This window comes from Microcebus murinus, chromosome 23 (genome assembly GCF_040939455.1).
Source record: "Microcebus murinus isolate Inina chromosome 23, M.murinus_Inina_mat1.0, whole genome shotgun sequence".
NCBI lineage: Eukaryota > Metazoa > Chordata > Mammalia > Primates > Cheirogaleidae > Microcebus > Microcebus murinus.
Genome location: NC_134126.1, coordinates 19,118,414 through 19,145,847, shown reverse-complemented (window position 1 = coordinate 19,145,847; position 27,434 = coordinate 19,118,414). Strand labels below are relative to the sequence as shown.

Below are 27,434 nucleotides of genomic sequence, written 5' to 3'. Positions count from 1 at the left end.
CATGGTAAATTATTTAACCTCTCTGGGCTTTTGTTTTCTCGTCTGTAAAACAGGCACATACAACATACACTGCCTCTTTCACAGAAAGTTGTATGATCATATGAGATCATATATGTAAAGAAAGTTCTCAGTAAACCATAAAGTACTCTACAAATGGATTTATTTTCATTACCATGTTAGCTTTATGGGTAATTCCGAAAATCACCAACTTACACGATTATGTCTTACATTTGCTCAGGACTTTAATATTCAACAACACCAATTCAACCAAAAAGCACAATTAATGGCATCCTGAAGCTCTGGGAATTTATATTCTTATAATTCTCTTCTTGTTATTTGTTATTCACTCTGTAACCGATATACGTATACTTTAATTTCTTCTGCCTTCTCCTTCCATGGTCATATTTTAATGACCATAGAATTAGGCAAGGTAAGAAAAATAGAGGAAAAGAATATTATAGTAGATAGACAAATAGTTACAGACATGTATGTATATATCCATATATAGTTTTTATATATTAAAAACAGTCCTTATTTCCTTCCCTCCCTCCTTCTCCCTTCCTCACCTACCTTCATTCCTTCTCTGTAAAAGGAGATTGGCTAGTACTTAATATGAAATTTAGATATAGCTGTTGTTTCTCCTGTTTTCTTAGCAAAGACAACTGAGAAATGCATCCTTTAATATTTTAAGCATTTCTCTTTGATGACATTTTCAAAGACAGACTTTTAATTTAAATTTTCTTATAGGCCCTTATAGAAAAGGTTGAGCATATGTACTGTTATATTTAGTTTGAGGGAAAAACTTTAGAAGTACTAAGTATCTAAAGTCAAAGGATTCAGAAATTAACGAATGTTGTAAAAAGTCAAAGAATCACAAGAATCTTAGCTCTTTCCTTCAGTTGCAGGCTTGGACTTGATCTGTCTGCCCAAGTTGTAGCACAGATTGACTCTCCTTCACTCATCCCAAAGCAGCAGCGATTGGATTGTGGTGTATGAAAAAGGAATACAGCAAATCTGGGGCTAACCAGATACAAGCAACCAGAACTCTTAATAGCCAGAGCATTTCTCACGGTAACTCCCCTTTCAGAAGAAGAAAGTGATTATCAAACAAACTAATATAGGAGATTGTGTAAGAAAAAAGGGGTAACGGTATCTTAAAACAATCTTTGTTTTAGTGAGAACGTGTTCAGCCCAATCTCTTATATCATGGCTCAAATTCACAGGGACATGGTGTTTGACCACCATTCCCTCCACAGGCTTCCGGGGATAAAGATATCAAACTTTTCAAATATCTGCAGGATGCCTATGGCATTCCAGCTCAGTCCTAGATCTAGCACAGTTCTGCTCTGAAATGTGGACTTTGTCCTCTTAGAGCATGAGATGGCCAGCTATTGATAAGATCACTCACTACTTTTAAAGGCTCCTGAGTCAGACATCTCTTTAGTACCAGCCCCCCACGCCCTCCCCAACTCTTATCCCCTCCCCTAGTCCCACCCCTTTTCCATTGTTTTCAATTTTTTCCTCCCTGACTAAGGATTATGACAGTATCTTCTTCCCTGCCCCCTCCCTCCCACCCAAAAGTTGGGACTCTCTGATCTTCTCCTTCTCTGAGACTATGTTCAGGATGGTAACAGTGGCACAGAAGGATCCTAAAGTATGAATACCAATAACAAAAATACTGTCTTAACTATGGGTCTCCAGAGTGCAATAGTGTTCTATTTCTTGGCCTGGGTGATGGTTTCACAATGACCAATTTATTGTTCTTTAAACTGTACATATACATTTTTGTGTATTCTTTGGCATATGTATTTCACAGTAAACAATAAAATAGTAATTAAAGGCATTGTGTTGAACCAATAGTACATCTTATCTGTGTCATTTGTATCTGGCATTCTGGGCAACAGCAAGTGGGTTGTTCCCTATGATTCTTATTGTAGAACAAGGAAAAATGCAAAGTGCTAAATATGACTTTTACTAACTTTAACTCTTTTACTTACTCTAGAGTAATCAATTGATTTCAAAGCCCTTTATTGAACATTTGGTATCCTCAATCTTCAGTGCATTTTAGGACTAAGAATAGAACACATCGTTGCCATTTGCCAAATTCATTACAGGGACTAAGAACTGGGTTACCACAATAATTAGCTGGCTTTGGAATTATTCAAATGAATTCTTAGTGCATTGAAACAAGTACTTAAGGTAACAGAAAAAACCTTAAACTACCTACAGCTTGAATGGCAACCTCTGATGTCAAAGAAAAATTCTTGACTAACATTTATTACTTGAGCAAGGGAAAATATGCATGCATAGATACTACAAATATGTGTGTATGTGTATGAGAAAGAATAAAAGATGGACCTTTTAGTTATAAAAAAACGAAGAAAAACCTTATGTCAAAAATCTTGCTTAATATAACAAAAAAGCAATTAATTTTTTATTTTGAAATCATGATTATGGTGGCAACCAAACACATCTCTAAAGTATGTCATTTTTTTTTTTTCTGAACAGCTGCAGATCAGGTATGGCAGATTAAACAGTACACTAGCATTTTGCCTCATATCCCTGATATTTTCAGTGATTGCCATGAATTAATTTAATTTCGTCCATAAGCTAAAAATCAGACCAGAGGTCGAATGCTGCTCTAGGCTACACATCTGTTTTATCCACATTTTTAACAGCTTGCAAAAGTTCAGATTTAAAATTTGTTTAATATTTAAGAAAAGACATAAGGCCAATTTAAAATATCTCCACACAAAAAAATCGCTAAATTATGGTCAATTTTCAGTCCTAAAGTGAATAGCAAATGACAACCGACTCATTATCATCATTTTAAAATGTTGCTATTTCAAGCAGAGTGGCCCAGGGTGGCCACAACATTCCCATACTTGTGTTTTTATATAGATGGAAAAGAACTCATTCTCCCTCATTTTTTTTAATGATGGTTTCTTTTCTCTTCTTTACAAAAATAAAATAAAATAGAATAAAGCATTATCTTGCACTTGGAAGAAAAAAAGACAAAAGAGGAACATTTACTTCCTCAAATGCTAAATCTTTTCATATAGAAATACTACCTCAAACCAAAAAAAAAAAAAAAAAAAAAAGTAACAGATGCTTCATTTTTCATAAAAAAAAAATGATTCTAGAGTGAGATCTACTGTTGGTCGCTTATCCTTCTTTTATGAGATTAAGACTTGGAAGTGAAACGACTCAGTCTCAGCACAGTATATACCACAACCATAATTTCCTTTTCTTTTGCTCCTGGCAGTGTTAAATCCTTTAAAGTCCTTCCCTAGAAGGCTCTCCTGCTCGGGCAATTTTAGCAATATGCAGCCTGCTAACCCTTCTGTGTGCTCCCACTCCCAGCCCCTGTCTGCTGGATCTCTTCTATCCATTACAGCTGAGTCGGTCCTTTCCCCTCAAACCTTCCAAAGAGTACCATGGAGGGTAATTCACTTGCATAATTGGCTCAAGAGATGAAAATCTTGTATCGGCCTCTTTTAGCCACTAATCTATCCAGCTGACTGCAAGCCTAATTGGCAGCTTGTTTAGTAATTTGGCTCCTAAAGTGTTGTATTGATGTTGAATAAACAGCCAATGGAAGGGGAGGTGACACATGCTGCTTCCCATATAACAGTTAGGGCACTCCACCTCTGTCCCTGCCCTACATTCAGAAGGCATTTATTAGTTCGTGATTACTCTTTCTTCCCATCCTCTTATTCCTATTACTTTACAAGCCAGCTGAGGAGCAAGGCCATTATTATTATTATTATTAGCAATACTATTAAAACAAAGAAGTATAATACCATCCTCTGTTGTCAGTAAGTAATTTAGATATATGGATTTTTGATTATTCTTAAGAACTCAAGCAACAGCACTAAGCACAGTTTAAGAGGAGAGAAAGTGGTAGGTGTCACTACTCTTTGTCAAATATATTATTTCATTCCTCAATACAAAAAAGCTTCCCTAATTTAGACTACTTTATATTTTATCTGCAATATTGCAGACATTTTTCATGTTACTTTTGTTAACTAAAATCAGTCCAAATAGTTAATTACTTAAATACAATGCACTTATCTTTTTAAATAATGGAAATTTAATATAAAACCAGTTTTTTTTTTCCCCTACGTGATGAAAACTTCATAGAGAATGAGAGACATGATCTGTTATTGACGTGTTTGGAGGAATGAGTGTTCTTATTAGATGTTTTAGTTATAAAGAAATATATTTCTCATAGAATGACCATGCATAAAAGAATGTGTGTTTTCAAATAAGTAAAAAAAAAAAAAAATCTTACGATAAAATGGTATTGGTCCCGAAGGCACACAGGGATGATTATTTGCTCTAATATAATCAGAAGCATTTTTGGTCCACCTACTATGTACCAAGCACATGGTATACTTGTTAGGTACGTGACATTATTTCTATTCTTTATAATTGTGCAAGGGGGAAAGTTTAATGGTAATCAGAGAGATGAAGTAAAACTTGACCTTGACCACACAATGAGTAAACTAGGGTTCAAACTTTGGTTAAGTTTACTCCAAAAGCCTACACAGCTTCCATTACCTGCACTGCTTCCCCATAAGAATTTTTAGTAGAGATGATGTGCAAATCACTTTTAAAAACTCATTGGGTAATATATGGATTGTAATATTAAATTCTCTCAGTTTGTATATGGGCAATATATAGCATACATACATTGACATACTTTGATATCTTGGAATATAATGATGTCTGCAGTCCTTAGAGATTACAAATGCTTCCATATCCATCATATCTTTTGATCTTCCTTATCAATATGAAAAGTAGATATTATTGGCCCCATTTTATAGTTGAAACTGATGTTTGCAGAGATAATGTACCTGCCCAAAGACAATTAGTTAGAAATTGTCCCAGTTAGAACTTGAACTAAGGACATTTGATCCCAAAGGTTAGCCATTCCACTGACTGAACATTGAACATACATTATTAAATAATCACCCAACTTTTCTTTTCTTAATTTCAAAATATTAAGGGAGTACAAGTGTTTTTGTTACATGGATACCTTGCATAATGCTTTACTATGCCCGTCACCAGAATAGCATTCACTGTACTCAAATAGGTAAGTTTTTAATCTCTCACCACCCCTTCCACCTTCCTGAGTTTCTCATGTCTTTTATTATCACTTTGTGCCTCTGTGTACACATCTATTAATATTAGCTCCTACTTATTAGTGAGAACATATGGCATTTGGTTTTCTATTCCAGAGATACTTCACATAGGATAATGGTCTCCAGTTCCACAATAATTGCTGCAAACAACATTGTTTCATTCCTTTTTATGGCTGAATAGTACTCCACACATACACACTGTGTATACACTGAGTATTATTCACACACCACATTTTCTTTATCTACTCATGAATTGATTGGCACTTAGGTTGATTTCACATATTTGTAATTGTGAATGGTGCTGCAATAAACATTCGAACATAGGTGTCTTTCTGATAAAATGACTTCTTTTCCTTTGGGTAGATAACCAGTAGCTGGATTGCAGTATTGAATGGTAAATCTATATTTATTTCTTGGAGGAGTCTCCAACCTGTTTTCCGTGGAAGTTGCAGTCTCAACAGTGTGTAAGTGTGCCTTTCTCTCTGCATCCATGCCAGTATCTATTGTTTTTTTTTCTTTTTAATAATGGCCACTCTGAAAGGGTTAAGTTGATATCTCATTGTGGCTTTAATTTCCATTTCCATTTCCAGGCTTTTTGCTTTTTCTTCTTCTCCCTCTGGGATACCTGTAATTCGCACATTGTCTTGTTTCACACAGTCCAGTATTTCTCTGAGTGTGGATTATTCTTTATTCTTTTTTCTACATCTTTGACTAACTTGGTTAGTTTGTAAACCTTGTCTTCAAGGTCTGAGATTGTTTCTTCTGCTAGATCTAGCCTGTTGTTGAAGCTTTCTGCTGTATTTTGTAATTCCCTAAATTACTTTAAGTTCTGTTATATCCTTTCTTATGTTGTCTTTCGAGCAAGTTTTTCACATTTTTCATACATATCCTCAATTTTTTTTTTGTTTCTTTGTTGGTTTTCAACTTTCTCTTCATTTCCATTCATTTTGTTTGCCATGCATATTCTGAGTTTGATTTATGACATTTAGGCAATTTCCTTTTTGTTGAGGTCCATTGCTGTTGATCTATTGTAATCCTTTGGGGGTGTTGGACTGGCTTGCTTTTTCATGATGCCATAATTATTTTGCTGGTTTTTTCTCATCTGAAACCTCTTCTTTTAGTTCAGGCCTGACAGGTTTACAGTACAACTGTTCTACTTTGCTGGGAACTCTCCTTCTTAGTAAGAAGGAGAGGCCCCTGGATAACACTCTGGGGGACTAACCTAGCAGGCAAGGGGCAGATGCACTGAGAACCTATAACACAGCTGTTCTCCTGCATTATCTTGATACCCTGTGGTTGTCATAGTCTAAGCCAGTGCTGTTAGACATTTGTTTGGATTGGTGGGTTGGTCCCTAGGCTGCTGTTGGAAGCTTGAGCAGGGGGGCTGCCCAAGTCCCTTTCCATGGAGTGGGTGGTGTGACCTTGGCTGGCACCAGGGTGCGTTGCAGGAACTTGGCAGGCACCTGGATGTATCATGGGATTGCTGCCAGCAGTGGGCTGGTCACAAGATCTTGGGCACCTGGCGACCTCAGGGTGGGTCACAGAACCTTGGCAGGTGCCTAGGTATGTCATGGGACCTGGGCCAGTGCTGGGGATCTTTGTGTGGAGTGGTGGATTGGTCCCTAGGAAGCTGTGGGAAGCTCAGGCAGGAGGCTGAGTGAGTCTATCTCCACTGAGGCAGGCATTGCAGGAGACTGCCCTGTCCAGGTTTCTCCACAGTGGTGGCAGTGGCTGTTTGGTGAGGCTATTTAGGTGATGGCTACAGGCATTACGGCTGCAGGTGTTTGCTCCATGCAGGTCTAGGTGAAATGGCAGTATACAGCAGGGGACAGCTTGTGGCTGGCAACTCTTGTGGTGGAGAGCTGGACTGAAGCCTTGGGGGAGGGTGGTGCTGCAGGGGTGTGGCCTGCTGGCTGGCACAAAACCAGGAGGCTTGTTCTGCTGGTCAGTGATTGGGACTGTGGAGTTGTGGCCTCCTGGTTGGCACACAGGGCAAAGGGGTGTGACTTACCACAGGGCGTGTGGGCCTACAGGGTTGTGGCCCACCCACTGGCATGCAGGGCTGGGGGCATGGCCCCCTGCATGGAGCGCAGGTCTGAGTGGGCATGGGCCTTCCTGCGGCATCACATGGGGCAAGGAGCTTGTTCTACTGGTCAGGGCATGGGCTACAGTGACTGGGCTGTGGCATGGCTGGAGCTCCCTCACATGAGTCCCACTGAGGCTGCTACCATGGGACCGCTTGACCTTCGTTGGAGTTCCCCAGTGGTAGGGGTGGGGAGTACTTGGCTCCTAGCCATGGATATGATTGTCTGCTTTTCCTGCTCCAGCCTGGCAAGGAGCAATATGGGGCCAGTTGCAGTGAAGCCGTGCTTGTGTACATCAGATGCTCCAGAACTGAGAGCTCAGAGTGGCATCAGCTGCAGCAAGTTCCTGCGAAGCCAGCTCTCTGATGCAACTTTACAGTCTCCAAGCAGTTCCCCAATCAGCACGGAGGCTGGGAGTTGTGGTGGGGAGCCCCTCACAGCTTGAGTTGCCGTGTCCACATGGAAGCGTGGGGCCCTGGGGTTCTTCCTTCATCACTTCCCCACGTCTGGGGTCTCCCTCAGATACCTCCCGATCTTGGAGAATGGAACACCCATCCCTGTGTCCATGTTTCCTGTCAGTTCTCTGATGACCTGCAGTGCTTTCTCCAAGAGGGTCCATCCATAAGCAGGCACTTACTTGTAGTTTTTGATCTTCTTCTAGAGAGCGTAGTGTGTAAGACACACTTCTATTCTGCCAACTAGGCCCGCCTCCCATCCAAATTTTCTACAATGTCATTTCTTCTGCCACATTTTCCCAACTGACTGAGATTTCATTCTATTCACTAATTTCAAACTCCTGGCGCGGGGGGGGGGGGGGGCAGGCTTGTCTAAAGAAGCATAGCAAGTCTGACTAAAGAGAATGTTCTAACTTGAAATACCTCAAGATTCATTTTGTTTGATATAAATTAGGTTACTCTAGCTTTCTATGGCTAGTATTTAAATTACATCTCATATTTTAGTTGTATTTATTACAAATGGCATGTTTTGTTCTTTATTCATTATAATCCTGGAATTTGACCAATGTATTTACTCCATTTACATTTATTGTGATTACTAATATATCTGGATTTATTTTTACTATATTATTTAATGCTATTAACTTTGCTTTTTCTATGCATTTTTGTTTCCTACTTTCTGGCATCTATTGTTTACTTCTACTAGCTTAAAATATATACACTATATTTTTATCCTTTTGGCATTAACACTTAAAAGTCAACATGCATATTGGACTTACTCCCTCATATTTTACATTTCATTATTGTTTTTGTTCCATCTTGCTTTTATACATCCAAATTAATCATCTTCATGGTCACTGTCACCATCATTACTTTTCTCAAATCAATATTAGTTTAGCTTTGAGATCATGCCCAAGAATTTCCTTGTTCATCATTCTTTCCTGAGTTTCATTCTTTTTTTATGGATTCTGTTTTCTTCTATATGAGTTATTAAATTTAATAATGCTAGGTCTTTACCTGAAATGACTTTATTTCATCCTCACTCTTGGGTAATAGTTTAGCTGGATACGTAATCCTAGGTTGATTTGGTCATTTTATCCTAGCACACTGAAAATATTATCTTTTATCTTCTGGACTGTATTGCTGTTTTTAAGTTTGCTACCAGTACAATTTCATTCCTGTGTAGGTTATATCTTTTTTCTTTGGCTGTTCTTAAGTTATTGTGTTTTTCTTTGGTGTTCTGAAGTTTTATTATAATGTGTCCAGATACAACTTTGTGTATATTTAATATTTCCTGACACAGACTTGTTGAAGATGAAGATTCATGTTTTCCTTCCATTCTAAAAAATTCTGTATTGTCTTACTGAATATTTCACCTCCTTTTCTATTCTTCCCCCTGTAAGTTTTTCTTTTTTTTTTTTTTTTAAGAGACAGGGTCTGGTCTTGCTCTGTCACCCAGACTGGAGTGCAGGGCACAATCACAACGCACTACAATCTCCAACTTGTGGGCTCAAATGATCCTTCTAGTTTAGCTTCCTGGGTAACTAACACTATAGGCATGTGCCACCATGCCTGGCTAATTTTTTTTTATTATTATTTGTAGAGAAGAGGTCTTGCTATGTTGCCCAGGCTAGTCTCAAACTCCTGGGCTCAAGTGATCTTTCTGCCTCAGCCTCCCAAAGTGCTGGGATTACAGGTGTGAGCCATCACACCTGGCACTTTCTTCTGTAAGTTCTGTTAGACTTATGTTCAACTTCATTCTCCTACAAATCTCGAAGCCTCTCTTTTATATTTTCCATCTTGTTTATTTTTTCTTTCAGCATATTATGGGGAAACAAAGGTTTAGATTACATATATTGCCTATGTCCCACCTGAGTCAGAGCTTCAAGCGCATGGTGGCTCACGCCTATAATCCTAGTACTCTGGGCAGGCCGAAGTGGGAGGATTGCTTGAGCTCAGGAGTTCAAGACCAGCCTGAGCAAGAGTGAGATCTTATCTCTAAAAAAAAAAAAAGACTTGGATGTTCCAGTGGCACAATCAGTTAGCGTGTGGTACTTACATATTTTCCCTCTTTTTGTCTCTCTTCTGCTACCTAAAAGCTTTTAGGGTAGCACAGAGATCACGCTTCTGCAGATCTCTCTTAAAATGCACTGCCTTTTCATCTGTAGCTAGTCTGTCATTTAACCCATCCAGTTTTTTAAAATAATTTTTAATCTATTTCTATAATTAATAAAATAATCTCAAATCTCTACTTCGTTCTTTATAACATCTATTAATATCTTTTCTTTTTCCATGGTTATTTCATTTCATATTTGAATCTGTTTCTATAACTAATTTTAAAATTTGGGTTAATGAGATCATCTGCAGGGGGTTTTTATTTGTGGTGCTTTTTTGAGGCCTGGTAGAAGGCAGACACCTCTAGAGTAGTTTTACATTTGCTTCAGAGACCAGTTGTTATGCTAATTTTTTGGCTTAGTGTAATTTAAAATTAGAAAACCATGTGAAGGCAGCCTATTGGTTACAAATCTTCAGAGAGTTTTCCTATTTGGAGCCCAGGTAGAAATAAGATTCTTTATTTTTGCCCGTGCCTGTGGGTGGGTTTTATTTCTAGTCTGCTCATTTCTGAGGATGGAGCTTTTCAGAGGTTCTGACTTGATAAGGAGTTTTCCACTCAGCTCCCTTTCCACGGAGCTCGAACACACATGCTTCGAGGTTTTCCAGCTGGGCAACAGTGTGCGTGAGCACGGAGGCTGCTCAGAGCCATTTTCAGTCTTGAACATTTCCCTTTCTTCCCTGCAGTCTCAGTTATGTGCCTGAAAGGATGGCTTTGCATTTTATTCAACACTTTCAGGTATTCTGTAAGTGGAGTAATTTTCTCATTATTTAGTCTTTCATCAGAAAATAGCAATTGTTTTCTATCTAATATGTGTGCTTACCCTGTCTTTAAGTGTTTCTTGTACTGAATGATGATGGAGAACTATTTATCAAGATTGTACTAAAACAGGAAACTGAAAGGTGGGTTGGTGGCATTATGTGTCAAGAGGTGAAGGATTGCATGTTTCCTAGGCTTTTGCTATATGTAAAGATAGTCTGGTTTCAAAATTAATAACAGTTGCCTTGGACACATCTGTCTTTTTAAAAATCTTGGAAGAGATAAGATAATCTACAGTGGTCATATGGATAGAGTGATAAAAAAATAAAAATATAATTATTGATAAGATAAATTTGGACAACTGAAGAAATCTAGCACCTTTCAAAGGAGCTTAGTTATACCATACATATCCCGACTATGTTTGGCATGAGTTTGAATAATAAGCAAACCTTTTAAAAATCTTCACTCACTATTATTATTTATAATCTGCCTTTATTGCCTTAAATATTCATGAGATTATTTTCCCACTGAAATATCAGTGGATTGTGGAGGAAAAAGTTGAAAAGTCACAAAAAGTTGTAATGTAACCTCTTGCCAAAAACTCTTATGATCATGAAACACATTTACCCTGGAGCAGAATGTATACCAAGACATCAAACTTCAAAAGGCATTTCTTTTGTATAACTTAGAATATATAGAAAAAAGGTTGGCCTTACAATGAATATTTTAACCATGATATTATTTCAACAGAAAATAAAACAGTAATAGGCAATATTGACTGTGGATAACATTGAATGTAATACTGTATGGTAGACAAAAACATTTTTTTTTAAAATATGGTACCCATGATATCTTAATAAATGTACTTAAATCGTTTTAGTATCACATCTTCAAAAAGCTATGACTTCTACCAAAAACACAAACCACAACCAACATTGCTGACTGCCTTTTTAAAAAGTGCTATTAATAATATTCCTTCTATTTTCTTCACTGCTTTTCTTCACCTTTACAGATGACATTTTTCAAACTATAAAATGCATTCTGCTGGCAAACCTTCTTGCTTCAATAGTTCTCAATTTTATAATAGTAAATCTACATCCTTTGCTACTGAGACATCCACTATCTTTTTGTATGTGACTTTGAATGAGGCAGAGTACAAGCTATACATTAAAAAAATCAATATCTAACCTTATCAATATTCATTTTACTTTGTCAATACAAAATACAAAGGTGAAAGAGCAGTAAATAAGCTAAAGCACTGAAATAAATTTGGTGTTCCTGTCACAATTAATAAATGTTCAACCGATAACACTGCTAGCTAGTCTAGAGTCTTCTAAAGCGACTGAAATTATGCTTCAATGCTATTTGCTCAAAGAGAGTGAGAAAAATTTTCAATACACTAGCAGGTAAACATGATCAATTCTGGGTTATTAATTTCATAGGGGACTTTAAATCTTTTTAAAAAATATTATTGTTTATTAAGAATATACTATGTAACTGTTTATCTTTAGAGTCATAAACTGCTATGCAAACTCAGTGTGGGGTTTAAAGTATCTAATTATATTTTTCTGATTTTTGGGTAAATCCTTTCTCAACGTGCTGTTTGATTGCATAATATTTCACATATCAATCAGAGTGGATTACCATGCAATATTCAAACTGTCAGTCTTTTAACTCTTTCTCCCTATTTCAAATGAAAGAGAGTTATCTGCATTTTTCCAGTTTAGATGTATGGTTGACTAAAGGCAAAAGGAATTGCTAAAATATATCTTAATCCAATATTCTGTAAAGGGCCTGTAAAATGGCAAGAATATTCTCTTCAAAGTAACTCTGCATGCTAGCTCAGCTTCACAAGTTTACAAATATAACTGATTCTTTATTATCTGACTGACATATCCTTTAGAATTTGAAAACTGTAATTTTCAAAGATAAGATGATCTAGGATTCATAACCTCATTATCAAAGTGTATTTATGCAAAAGCATTTCTTACTTGAATTTGGGTAATAATCTTCACCTTACAGTTGATTCATTAGTATAAGAAGATATTCTATTTAAAACTGAGGACTTTTAAATTAAGCCTCCATCTCTTCCTCTTTGAGAGGAATAGTCATGTACAGATTTTAAAAAATCATTGAAAATGAGTAATATACTTCTCCTACTTCACTACTTTATGTGTAATTAAAAATACATTCATTTCTATACATTTTATCTTTTAAGTAAAAATTTAATAATATAACCAAGATCCTGAATCTTAAGAGAATTGCAACGCTTTTGAAATATAACAGCTGGAATATGCTGGTGCAGGCTTATGAAACAAAACTGTTTTAGGCTAAAGTTTAATGTTTGTACCCATACTCCGTATAAACGATTTCCTCTGATGTTACTGAGTTGTAACGTCAGAATCACCTTGTGGAAATAATTATATTATCCTCTTCTCAACCATTATGCATTTTCCTTCTCACTTCACATATGTTCAGAGTGTCAGGACACGACCCTGGTATTTTCTTTTCCTTATTACTAACACTAAGGTACTTTAGTAGCATTCCTAAGATTGTTCTCGTACTGTTTCTGCCACTCAGGTTTGAATCACTGAAAGATAAGAGAATTCAAGGGACCATTCAAGTGAAATGGGGATGTTAAAAGATCTTATACCTGCTGTATGAAAGATCTGAATTGAAGAACTTATAACATGTATTTGCTCTAAAATACGACCCTTCCCTATATGAAGAGATATACTAGATGTATTTCATGAATATTTTGTATTTCTACATACTAATAGCTGTATAAATTTTCTACACAATTTAAAGCATATAATAGTGGGTTCGAGTGAGCATATGCAATAGGACAATCTTTATATATATTCTCACAAAGAGGCTGTAAGTACATTGTTATGGAAAGAACATAGCTTTAGGAGTTACACAGATCTAGGCTTGAAATCTCCCCTTGTGTTCAATAATTTTGTTATCTTAGGTAGCTAGCCTAACACTTCTTTTTGCATCTTAATTTTATGATCTGTAAAGTGATGATAACAACATCTACTTCATATTGTTGTTGTAAAGATAAAATCATAAGGTTTCTGGTATAGAGTAGGTACCCAGTAAGTGGTAAATATTATTCTACATAAATACAAACATACTCTACACACGAATTTAGTACACCTAGGAGATGAAGACAAGGTATTATAACTAAATGTAAAATTTTACAGTATAGCCCCTTATGTGGAACAACTGCATTAGAAGGCTCTAATTTTAAGTTATTCTTCAATTTCCTAGTGCTGACCTATGGAATGGGTTCCCTAAATAAAGAATGTAAACTACACATCTCTTACGTCCTTTGAACTCACCATGTAAACAAACAATCAAACAAACAATGTATATACATATATATTTTTCTTTTCATTGCTTACTCTCCTGCTGCTATGAATCTTTTCTTTTCTTTTCTTTTTTTGGAGATGGAGTCTCGCTCTGTCACCTGGGCTAGAGTGCCCTAGCATCAGCCTAGCTCACAGCAACCTCAAACTCCTGGGCTCAAGCAATTCTCCTGGCTTAGCCTCCCGAGTAGCTGGGATTACAGGTGCAAGCCACAACACCTAGCTAATTTTTCTATTTTTAGTAGAGACGGGGTCTCTACTCTTGCTCTTGCTTAGGGTGGTCTTGAACTTCTGACCTTAAGAGATCCTCCTGCCTTGGCTTCCCAGAGTGCTAGGATTACAGGCGTGAGCCACCATGCCCAGCCTGAATCTTATGTTCATATTCTATAATATAATTAACACAACTTTTCCTATAAAAGGTTGCCTAAATGAAGTTAAGAGATACTTTATATATCAGAATGGTTAAGGATCTCAGGCAACAGAACAAGGCTATTACTCTTTGCAACTGATCAAGCATCTACACTGAAAAACATTTTCTCACAGTCAGACTTTGCTGTATCACAAATCTACCATGATTAACTGCTGTTCATTCATGAGTGGGTGTCTACAGCTTAATGCCAAGTTGGCATTCTCCTGTCACTGACTTTTATCAGTGTCTTTGTCACCACTGCTCTCACATGAGATCGTGCAATACTTACTAATCTTATTCAAACCTTCACTACCGGGCTGAGCCTTTTGCCGGTTCAGGAAGGCTTCCTCTCCCCTCTGCTCAGCACTTGTGGTTTTCTCTATACCATGCTCATTATTAGAATGGTAAAAATGAGAGACTTTTTAATTCTAATGCTGATGTCTACATAAGGAAAGATTGCTGCGGCGATAAACTAGAAACCAGACTGCCACCCCCATAAGCCAAGTTACCATCTACTACAACATACAGCGTTGTGTTTTGAAACTGCTCAAACACAGTCTCAAATCTGAATTGAGAATTTGAATTTATTATTATTGATTGCATTTATTACTATTAATCTCTTCTGGGGTTATTTGTCATTTCATCTACTTATGCCTTACTTTCCCAACACGTCCATAAATTTCTTGAGGCCAAAGATACAGCCTTTGTATCCTTTAATATCACACAGAAAGTCTTGCATTTAGGCAAATGTGTAGCAAATATTTTAATGATTGGTTACCTGGAAAATCTACGCAAGGAACTTCCAATACATCCTGACACCAAATGTGAATGATTTGTTTCAATCGTTTCTTGCAACTGTGTCTCTTCTTCAGTGCAAGTGATTAAGAATTATCTATATTTTATTCTTGATGATTTATGAACTCTTAAGTTTGTGCTCCACTCTAATCCCTCTTTTGTTTTACCTGCTGTAGTAGGTCCAGGCAAAGGTGCAGCTTTTCTTCTCCGTTTGATATCTCCCGTGCATAAGGATCCTAAATGCATGCTTGTTTGCCTACAAGTAATTATCAGAAAAAACTATTAACAAAGGGGGAAAAAATGACACATAAATACACAGCTTGTATAATCTGAACCTAAATCAAAACATTCTCAACAAAGATGGAGCTGCATAGTAAAATCACCAATCTTGTTTATATCGAAACATAATTACGTTTGCTGACAAGCGTTCAGCAGCTAAATGCGCCATCATAAATTGTTACTGGAATGAATAATATAAAAGGAATGCTTTTTAATTTTCAAAACTGGCAATCTTTCTAGCTCAACATGAAATCAAGCACTGTTGCTTCTGACAGGAAAATAGCTAAGATTAATTATCTAAAGAGATCACAATATTGTTGCTAGGTTATCAATTGGTTACTAATGCTTTACTGTCAGAACAACATTTATTACAGGAAAAGTATGATCAATTTCTTTTAGGATATTACACAGCAGTGAATTCTTTTAAAACATTTTAAATAGATAGAAACAGTGATGCTTCCCTTATAATTCATATGATTAGAATTCTTTAGTTAATTATTTATTAGCTAGGTGAGAAAACATAATTTGAATGCATTAATGTTCTTCTGCTATAAAACAGGCTAACACGATATGCGATTATATTTGTAAAGACATGATATATAAGAACTGAAAAATGATCTTCTGTTAGTTATTCTTAGAACCAGTTACAATTAGAGCATTCTGTCTCATCTTGGTCTCCTAAATTAAATAGTTTTAGAAAAATAAAAATTGACCCAATTGGAAATCAAGAAAGGCTAATAAAAAGATTGAAATAGTTTAAAACTCTTCCAACTTTTCAAGCTATAGAAAGATTCTGTGTTCATTTCCTAGATCGTAATCCTTGTGGGGTGGGGACAGGGCCTGAGGAATATGAAACAAAAATAAATGAAGCATGCTTATGAGAACACATGTTCCTTTAGTGATATATAGAGATATCTGGTAGTATCCTTAGGTTTTAAAGAACCTAACTTAAAAACAACCAGAGTATTAGAGAAAAAAAAAAGGGAAAAATTAACTAATTGAAATTAATTTAGGTAAAACCCAAGACATAAATCTATACACATAAACTCAGATGTTTAAATATCATGAAATATTAATGTTAGAAAATGAAATTATTTCAAATACAGGCTCTATTTATAAAGCACAAAATATGGTCACAATTAATGATCTGGATAATACAAAGGGCACAAACGGCTAAAAAAAAAATTAACGTGGAAATCTATCAACACAGCTTAACAGTACATGGGCGTTTATTTAGTTTTCTCTTTCTTTTTTATTGCATGTAAACTGTTTCACTGTTGCAGAATAATTATAATTATTAAAATATTTTAAAAAATTAGTTCATTCAGTTAACAACTAATTTAGCTCTGGTTTACTTTCAAAATGTACATTAACATATATAACATGTTAGATTTTAATGTGTGGTCTTGGCTCATGATGTAAAGAAAAAATGAGTGATCATTACTACATCTACTTTTTAAGACTACATCTAAATTTTTAAATATTATATTATCACAGAGAAGACATATTCTTTTTGTGTAATTTTAAATTAATTCATTCATGTATTCAGCAAGCATTTATTAGTGTCCACTATGGACTCAGTATAAGATTCCAGTGGTGGTGAGAGTAGGGAGAGGAGGAAAGAGGAGACGTAGATACAAAGAAAATGGAATGTTCGATTTCTATAATTGGAAGAATTTAAAGTCTGAGTAGGGAGATAAAGCCATAAATGTCTGTATATGAAATATTTAATTATTAGGGACACTGGTGGTGCTGGCAGGCACCACCAACTTTATTAACTACTACTAAATTATATTTAGTCCTTATAACAATTTTAAACATGTTGCATCAAATATACATTTTTTCCTCTTGGTAGGAAAAAATTTGAGCTTCAATGGAAAAACTATGCTTTCAGAGTATACCCTTCCGGTCATCAAATTCTAATTCTATGGGTGCTATTTTATAACTCAAGCTGTGATAACTGAAAGCAATGGGAAATAATTCTTTACCATAGAAATGCAAATGAATTCTGTCCTGTGGAAGGACAACCCTCTCTGCAGTAGACAAGCTAGTTTTGTGTCCATTTGCAAATTCATTTCAATATTCCTTTACTCCATATAAATTTGCACTTCTTTGATTTCTCCTTTGAACTGGTTATAACATTTGCCCGGTTCTTTCATTAATGAATGAGATAAATAAAATGTTTAACACCTGTCTACTTTGTATCTGTATGAGAATCATGATATCACCTTTTTGAAAAATTAATTCTTTCATACAACTTAGCCCTCTTGAAATCTCCCCTTAGCAAAAGACTGGGGTGAAATTTACCGTCTGCAGAGCACAAACCAGGCTCAGATATCAGGAATAGCTGAGGAGGAAGGGAAGGTACTGTTCTGAAAACAGGAATAAAGTGGGAATCTGAATTCTGAAGTGTGGTCCTTCGTTATGGAGCTGTGAAAATCAACCCATGGACTAGCTACTTCTGATCCTCTGTTAAAACATAATAAATATTCTTCCCGTTTAAGCCACTCCTGGTCAGGTTTTCTATATTTGCTGCAGAAAGAATCCCTAAGTGATAAAGAGTTTGTTTTGTTCAGAGAATTGAGTAGTTAAGGATGTCTGGAGAGCAGTGTTTGGAGAAGGGACTACATAATACAAATGGAGAAGAACACGGGTTGGATCATAGGGCCATATATGTTATCTTTGCCCCATGAAGGCATTTGGACTTGATTTAAGGCATTTGGACCGGATTCATGGCATCCTGGTAGAGAGCTTGGGTTGGGCAGGGTTGAGACTGAAGAGAGAGGAGGCCAACTAGGTTTGCCATAGTCCAGGTACACGTTCCCTCCCAGAATAGTCATCTGAGTCATAATAACTAAAGGGTGGTACAAAGTTGCTGCACAATGAAACTTCAATGTGTTAGCATATCTGGGTGGGGAGGAAGAAAGGGGTGAGAAGGTAGCCAATAAACAGTCTTAATGCTGGATTGTTTTATAAAACTAAACCTGAAAAAAGTTGACCTCATGGAGGTAGAGAGTAGAATGATAGTTACCAAGAGGCTGGGAAGTGTCTGTGTGTGTGTGGTGGTGGAAATAAGGAGAGGTTGGTCAATGGGTACAAACATACAGTTAAGTAGAAGGATAAAGTTCTAGGGCTCGATAGCACAGGAGGATGACTATACTTAACAGCAGTATATTGTATATTTCAAAATAGCTAGAAGAGAATATGTGAAATATTCCCAACAAAAATAAATGGTAAACGTTTGAGGTGATGGATATCCTAGATACCCTAATTTGATCATTACGCATCTAATATGTATATCAAAATATCACATGTACTCCATAAATATGTATAAATACTATATATAGATAAAAAAAAAAACTAAGCCTGGTTTTTGTTAATTTCAGATACATATAAAGCTCCAACTAAGCTAAAACAATTATTAGCCAGTAACATCTCTCTTAAGAAACACATTTTTAGAAATAATCAGAAGAAATACTTGAGCGTCTAATACTTAGGTGCTCATTGTGACTATTAATCCTGTTGGTTTCTACTTAAATTGTTCTTGCACTAGTTGTATATAATTGGGGTACTCTAATTGCTTAACAAACACTCTCCCAAGTCGATAGTGCCTTTAAAACTTTGTTTATTTTTTTACACTTTAAAAAATGTATTACGAAAGCCTGTTTATAAAGATAGGGAAAAACAAACTTCAAGGACAACTCCCTCTTCTAAACCTTTTTTCCTATCTACTGGTCCCCAAATTCCCTTTTGGATATCTTTACAGAGCAAATGGAATATATGTCATATTTCCATTCAACTCTGCTACCCCACCTGCAACATACTACATAAAGGAAAAGAGACAAATGTTCAAGGAGAATGAAGTTAAAGTTAATAAACTCAGTAACATTGAACCTGAGGACCTGAGCCATAAGAAAAACAGCTAGCCGTATTTCAGTAATTCTATCAAGAATTGACTATCTGCTACAGCACATTGAGAGATCTGGATTATTGATCAGTAAGATTACCCCATTTAAGAGTGCCCCTCCCTCCTCTTCTTTTAGACAGGTGCAATGGCGTTGTTTCAAAAAGCACCAAGTAAGGTCTACTCCGTTATTTAGTTGTCACTCTTAATGTAAAACATAGCAGTTATTTTTTAATTTAAAATCAATGAATGTCTCAAAGGCAGCCCTGTTTCTTCATTCTAAATGAGTCATTTGTCTTTGCAGAGTCGAACACTTGGATTACTACTCAAGGTGAGAGCTGGCATTTTTTGTTTCTTTTTTTCTGTGGTGTTTTGAGAATGACAATACAGTGTCCTGGGAACAGACCCAAAGTCATTAAAAAATAACGCCAAGATCTTTTTTGTAGGGCATTGTCAGAAAATGACCAATCAACTAGATCCGTATATTTGTTTCAGCTCGAGTATTTGCTTAGGGAGGAGGAGGAGATAAATCAAAACTAATCTCTTTTAAGTGAAAAGGAGAAAGGCATCATGTTTTATATGTTATGGATTTGTCAGTTATGATTTGAAATTTGGTTTCCTGTGTATTACTCCTGAGATTTTTCCTATTAAATATTAGAAAAGCGGAACACAAAAAGAAGTCTTTTTGTTTTGTTTTGCTTTCTAAACAGACTTCACTTGGTTTATCCCCCCTTCATTAGCTGCAAACTAGCATTTAAGTGGTGTGGAGGTGGGAAGGTGGACATTTTCTCTGGAGGGAAAAAAGTAAAAAACAAACAAACAAACAAAAAGCCTCAAAAAACCTCCAAAAGAAAACCAGAAGCAAAAACCCTAGTGAGACCACTTTGCCTGAAAGCTTGGCTTTTGACACGGGCTGACCAGGAATGAAGCAGGCAATGTCAAACACGATAATATTAAAGAGAAGACAATAGGAACTTGTCTCTTCGTGGTATGCGATTACAAAGAGAGGCTTTTCAGAGAATTAGGCCTAGTTAAAGCTGCCCCCTGGATAAAACGTGTTCCCAAGCAGCCTCGGTCAAGCTGCAGAGGAGAGACAAACAGATGTGACTACGGGCCCTGGCATTTGGCAAGAACACTCACTGTCAGTTAGAAAAATATCAGCCTGGACAGGGCATCAGCTGCACAGAAATGAAGCAGGTCTGGGGTGTCATCGGAGGAGGAATCCGATGGCAGAAAGAAGGACGGGGGTGGGAAAAGCCAGCCCTGTGCGAACTTCCTTTCCAGATCCAAATGACCCTCCCTCCCCCTTTACTTGGTGTCAATATGTCTCAACATATTAAACTGAACAAGCAGACATCGGTATCTAGCTCTTTTCCTTTTGTAACACAATGCGCGATAAGTATCAAGCATTTCCAAGCACAAATGCTTTTTTAACTTCTAGGAGGAATGCATTAAATTCTTGTTTTTAATGGTGTTTTCTTCCAAAGCTGCTTCTTTGTGCACGATCTCCTTAGACGTTCATAGCCACCCTTTCCATTCGGTAGTGCTGATTACACCCTGATCAGTTCTTGGTTCTGGTACCTTCTCTCTATGGCTTTGGTCATTTGACTTCACATTCTGCCTCAGTTTCATTTACCTTCTCTTTGGGACAGTCTTGATCTTAGCAAGAGGTGGTTTAAGTATGAGCTCAGTGCACTGAAGTCAGTACTTGGGTTCCAGTAATTGGGTCTATGCTTTATTCTAGACTTATTTCACCACAAACCTTCTAGTAACTTAGTTCTTTTAGAACTAGGTCATTGCCTGGATCTCCCTAGACACTAAAATTCTGTTTCCCCAAAAATAAGACCTACTCATAAAATAAGCCCTAGCAGGATTTCTAAGCATTTGCACAATAGAAGCCCTACCCCGAAAATAAGACCTAGTGATGGGCGTGGCTACGCAGTGCATCTGCACAACCCATGCATTTCCTTGCTGAGCGGTAAAGACGAGCAGCCCTTCTCATCTGCCCCATGGTGACAGCTACTATCCCAGAGGTGACAGGAAAGGTGCAGGCAGCCCCACAACAAGGTCAGCTCCCCCTGTCAGGTCCCGGTCATCCTGTGCGTGCTGCAAGCTGAGGCTTTGAGGGGAAAATAACACATCCCCTGAAAATAAGCTCTACAGTGTCTTCTTGAGGAAGAATAAATATAAGACCCTGTCTTATTTTCGGGGAAACATGGTATCCCTGTTCACTGCCTACTTGTTGGCAACTCTTGACTCTGCATTGATTAACCTTCCATCACCTACAGTCTGAGGCTCTACCCCTTAGATATAATGGTTTGCTGGCCAGTGGGCAGCTGCTCTCACTGCTTCAGATGGATCTGTCCTGTTAGCGCCTCTTCCAGTCCAGAGAGTTCGAGTCCAGACCTACTTCTTTCCAGTCTGCTTCATCTTGCTACAGCTAACTGGTGGCTCTGGCAATAATGTTTATCGTGTTTCTTATGTGCCGAGTGGGAGGGAGGCACCAATGTGTCAGGAGGCTTCCTGGGAGCTCGGGGGACCTAGTTTCACTCTGGCTGCCACCTTGACAGTCAAGGATTCTCACTGCTTAAAGCAGGGCCAGCATGGCTGAAACGCGGTGTGCAAGGATGAGATGTGGCAAACAAGGTGGGAGCCTTCACGGGGGCTGGAGACCTCCTGAAATCATATGCAAAATGTGTGTATGCATGCTTTTCTAGAAAGAGGATACATGCCTTTTAATTTGATTCTGAATGATTAACAGAGAAGGTTACCCAAACAAGAGACTGAGCAGTTTCTTTCTTTTTTTTTTTTTTTGAGAATGGGATCTTGCTTTGTTGCCTAGGCTGGTATCGAACTCCTGGCCTCAAGTGATCTTCTCCTGCTTCAAACTAAACTGGGATTACAAGCCTGAGCCACCACACCCTGCTGACTCAACAGTTATAAAACAAACTATTCATAATCTAAAATGGAAAATACCTACCTTAAAATTTCTAAGGAATATTTAAAAAATGCCATACACATAGGTTGTCTTATAAAATCACAGTATTCCAAAACAGAGTTTAATAATGTAAATTAAACAAAAAAGCTTAATCCAAATATCTACACTTACCATAATCTAAAAAAGCAACTTCCTTCACTCTTTGGCTTAGGCTCTTTATCTTGTTTTACGTTTCTTCTTGGTATACTAAACTAATATATCCTAATCATGAATATTCATGGGTGTGGCTGAAAGGTATGGAAGATTAGGCAATAAAATACTAACAATGATTATTTCTATGAGATAGCATTTTGCAGGAATTTTCTTTTTTATATCTCTCATTATTATTATATTTTTTTATAATTAGCATGTAACAAAAGATATAAATTATAACTAGATGAATTATCAAAGTGAAATACAATACAAACTGATAAGTATAAGCAGTTTTGGCAGTTGGATGAGTTTCTTTGTCAAAGGAAAAGTCAGACTTTTCACCCTGTGGAAGCTGTGGTGTTAATTCAAGCTACAGGTTCTGATGGTTTGATTTGTATTTGGATGGATGAGCCAGGGAGTCAGGACATGTTCCTTCTGATGCCGCCATTTCTGCTTTCCCACTAGATCTCTCAAAAAGCCCACTTATCACTGTATTTGTCAATGTTTGAGAAGGATTTTTACTAACCTTTGGCGTGTGACTTAAATTCTCTTTGCCTCAATTTCCTTCACTTCAAGAATTGGGATTGGACTAATTTTTAATACTTACCACAAAGGGTTTTTTGAAGATTTTATTTAGAAATCATTTGTGTAAAAGATTTTGGCACAGTGCCTGCACATAGTAAGCAATAAATAACTGTTAGCTATTAATCTTACTATCATTATTATTCCCACTTTACAGATAAGGAGCCCAGGGCACAGAAAAGATAAATAATTTACCTAGAGTCACAGTTAAGAGGAACTGAGATAGTAACCCCCAGAAGAATACTTAGTATATGGTGTCACTAAAACCCACAACAAATAAATTCATAACAGAATAAACTCATTATATCTGAACACTATCGATATGCTACAATAAAGAAAGAATTAGGGATATGTAAAAATAACATAAGTATTTTTTTTGTAGTTAATAGAAAGGTTAAGTTTTTTTTTTTTAGTGTTTGGTTCTGCTTGTTTTAAATGTGTTATATAGCATAAGAGAATAAAGCACTCGTTTTCATTTCAAAAACTCAATAAAAACCTACAAGTCATCAAGACCGAAACCCATTGATATTCTCACATTAGCCCATTGCTGCAGATTTTCTCTTGGCCACCACTTGGTACTTTCTACTTCAAAGATATCTTGTTTCCTTCATATGGTATGTTCCATGCTTTAGCTAAGGCCTCGCAGGACTGCTATTCTAATGCTATCATTTCTTGTGTGTGTTATTGTGGGTTAATAAACACACACTTCCATATTCCTAAACAGCTCAGTTAAATATTCTCTTTCTCCCTTTGCAGTTCTCCCAGTGCACTCAATTCTAAATGTTCTTTCTCTCCTTTAAACGTTCCTAACCTCACTACCCCTCTATGTGCTTTTTCTCTGTGTTTCCATATCAATCTGTGCATATCTCCGATAATACCTTCACATATATATGGTATGTGACTCAAGTTGTTTTCACATTAGAGGGGATTGTAAATTAAATACATATGAAAACAACTTGCAACCAAGAACCATGGCTAAATTCCTAGAACCTAACTTTGCTTCTTCATGTATTAGAAGTACAAGAAATGTTTTTTGGACTAAAACATATCAAACTATTATAACAAGTGTTGCCTCTACATTCCATTTGGCAATCAATCATGCATTTAAAAAATAATAACACTTCTTTCTTGAACTATTACTTAAATTCACAACAAAAATATTCATTTAACAATTAACAAATCCTGATGATGTATCAGGTATTCTACTAGATGCTAAATGAAATACAATAAAGAGTAAGACAGCTCCCACCCTCAAAGAATTCACAGCCTAATGTAGGAAACACACATGAACAAGAAATTACTATACAATGTAATAAATCCACAGGGCTATAGTAGCAGACCACCTCTTTGGGGAAACTGAGGAAAGTTCATTTCGCCTGAGTTCAAACTTGGATATTGTCTCTCCAAGTAGAATTTAAGATATTTGAGGCATCCTGGAGTATTCTTTTATTCTTCACACCATAATACCTAGGAAATAGTAGGCACTTAGTAAACTGTTATTGATCTCATTTACTTGATTCCTAGCTATAAATATACATTTCTGGAATCTGTTTATCATTGATATTTAGTATAGAGTTTCAACAATTAAGCTTCTTGTAATTTCCTTAAAAAAGATAAAGTAAACCAAGCTAGTGTTGACTCTTAGAGGGCATTAAAAACTTACTCAAAATAAGCATGATTCTTTTGGAAATCGCCCTAAAAGCAAGAAGGTATGTGTCTACATTTAAGACACTGGAGTGTTGATTTTGACAGTATCTTGCATCTTACATAAAAAAATCATCAAATCAGACTATAGATTCAGATATAAATCCACATTCTCTCTCTCATAATGACATTATGAAATATTTCCTAGGATAGTATGGCTGCTATTTTTGTCTATTAATAAAATTATGGGATATTCCTAACTTTTTTGAGTGAAGTCCACACTTTACTCATTTTCCTATCTATTAATGCTTCACCTGGTTCACTATATGATATTTGGATGTTTGCTGAAGTGACCTTTTACTGTATTCTCTTGTATATATCTTAGACTCTCCCAGAGGTGGGGAACCTGCAGCTTTGGGGCCACATGTGGCCTTCCTTGAGTGTGGCCTTTTGACTGATTCCAAATTTTATAGAACAAATCCTTTTAATAAAGGGATCTGTTCTGTGAAGTTTGGATTTGGTAGAGAGAATGTGGAGGGTCACATGTGGACCTGAGGCCGCAGGTTCAGGTCTGAGTTAGCATTTGGAATGGACATGTGCTAAGTTTCTTTCTTTCACCAGCAGAGGGAATAATGGAATTAAAAGGGCAAAGGTAGAGAGAAAAAAATATACATATATATATTTAAATATAAATATTTTTCTTTTAATATATATTGGTTTCTAAAGTCTTATAATTTATAATCTGAACTATCAAGAGCACCCGGGCTTACTGGGTTCTAACTATATAAGAGGTATTATTGCCAGATATTTTTACATATTTTGTCTTCTTTAATTCTCATAAAAACCCATTACATATCTGAGAAACTGTTACTTGTTAAAGATCCCATGAACAGAAAATGAAGTTACTGTATTTGTACCAAGGAACGTTTGACTCTAAAGAATCACTTTTCCCTCTACACCATACTACCTCACTCAACTTGGTTTATTATACCCTACTTAATACACTTCTACTGAAAATGAAAAGCATGCTATGCCCTATACCATCAGATAGGAAATATATCTTTTTATTGAGAAATAAAAAAGATACAGTGTTCATTTTCGAGGGGTTCAAGTCTACTGATCATGTGGGAAAAATGATTCTAACCCAATTTTCTTTTTTCATTTTTTTTCCAAACCAAGCATGTGAGGGCATTCTAGGCCCCTAGGTGACAGAAAACCTTTGCAGAGGCATAAAAGCATTAGAGTACACACATGATGTGCCATAGCTGGGGCTCTGTAGGCAATTCAGTATGACTGGAGCTGGGACATAACTGGATCAGGGGGAAGAGATGATGCCTTCTTGTATATATTAAGTTTCAGTAAATTCAGTGAATCCATCTATTCACAATTAAATTCTCTAGAAAAAAATAAACTGCTTATTTAATTGATGTAATCAGCTTATTTAACCAAACTGACAAACAGAATTCAATGGAAAAAGTCCCCTCTATAATTTTCTGTAGATGTAATTCTGGAAGTTACTGTTTCATGCAGAGCCGGAGTCATATGTGGACCCATTTCCAAGGTAGCTCTTGAAGTCGAGAAGCTTCACTCATTGAGTGGAGTCCACAATTACTTGCATGATTGACTTGGCAAATAGAGGCTCAAGGCTGAGATCAGCTTTGATTTTCTGTACAATGTGTCCCATGATGTCATAATTCCATATGCTGTAATGTACGTTTGCTGAGTATGACTACTAAAGAGCAAAGGAAAATGTGGTTGCTACTTTTATCTCCATATTGAGAAGGTAATAAAGCTGGATGTTTTAATAGTAGGCCACAATGTCTGAAACTTCTGAAATATATAAAGAGTTATTTTTACTTTTGAATATCTCAGTGTTACCATACAAATACAATCTTACTTGAATTTAGGTTAAATTGTTGTTTATTGGTAGAATTCAGTTGGGAAGTTATGATCCAGTTGAAATGCCACCTCCTTTATGCAGACTTTTCAGTTACCCATTGCCAGAAATAATTGCTCATTCCTTGGAGAAAACTGTGTTTTCTACCTTAAACTATGGCTATATAAGTACATAAACTAATACTTTAGCTAGAATGTATATTCCTTGAAGTCAGTATGGTCCACATCTGATTTATTTAAGTACATTTCCCTTAGCACTTACATACCTTGCCAATATCAGGCACTTATTAAACAGTTATTGAATGAAATTTAACAAGGCATCTCAGAGTTTTTATAGTAACTTCTTTTTACGATAATCAATATTTTTATTGGAGTTCCAATTACTTTAATATAAGTGCTTACTTATGAAAATAGAAAACCATAAAACTTATTTGGTTCCATTTCTTGGGCTTAGAAATATAAGTATCTGCAAAACCACTCTTGTTCACGTCAGCCAGTTTTTACAGTATGTGTAGTACCTTAATTCTGAAATGTTTCCCTTTCTACATAATTTTACATTTCACTAAGTATAACTTTATGAAAAAAAGGCTTTCAGTACCTCCTCTTCCATGATAGCTTTTGGTAGATAAATATCATATCCATAAAACTTTTATAGACTTGTTAGCAAATATTTACTAGACAATAAAACATATTGTAATACCTATTATAGATAAGATATCAAGAGGCTTGCACGATGAGTATATGAACATTAATGTTCAATAATCACAAAGAAGAGTATTTCAGGGTTCTCTTGATTCAATTCAGTTGAAATAATTGGACAATTGTGGTACATTAATTTATATTCAGGATTAGTTTTGCCATTGAGA

General features: G+C 36.3%; 1 protein-coding gene across 3 annotated transcripts in view; it reads right to left on the bottom strand.

Moving 5' to 3' along the window:
• Positions 1-27,434, bottom strand: part of GPATCH2 (G-patch domain containing 2) — a 172,436-nt gene that overhangs the window by 6,687 nt on the left and 138,315 nt on the right. The window contains exons 9-10 of one of the 3 annotated variants that reach the window (XM_075997051.1): positions 15,301-15,389; positions 3,087-4,859 (exon numbers count right to left, since the gene is read on the bottom strand). In XM_075997051.1, coding sequence (XP_075853166.1) covers positions 4,810-4,859; positions 15,301-15,389 — 139 coding nt within the window. In that variant the 3' untranslated portion in view covers positions 3,087-4,809. Of the gene's footprint in view, positions 1-3,086; positions 4,860-15,300; positions 15,390-22,742; positions 24,496-27,434 lie in introns of those variants that run through there. The other 2 variants (XM_012745596.2, XM_012745598.3) reach the window with 2 other exon arrangements.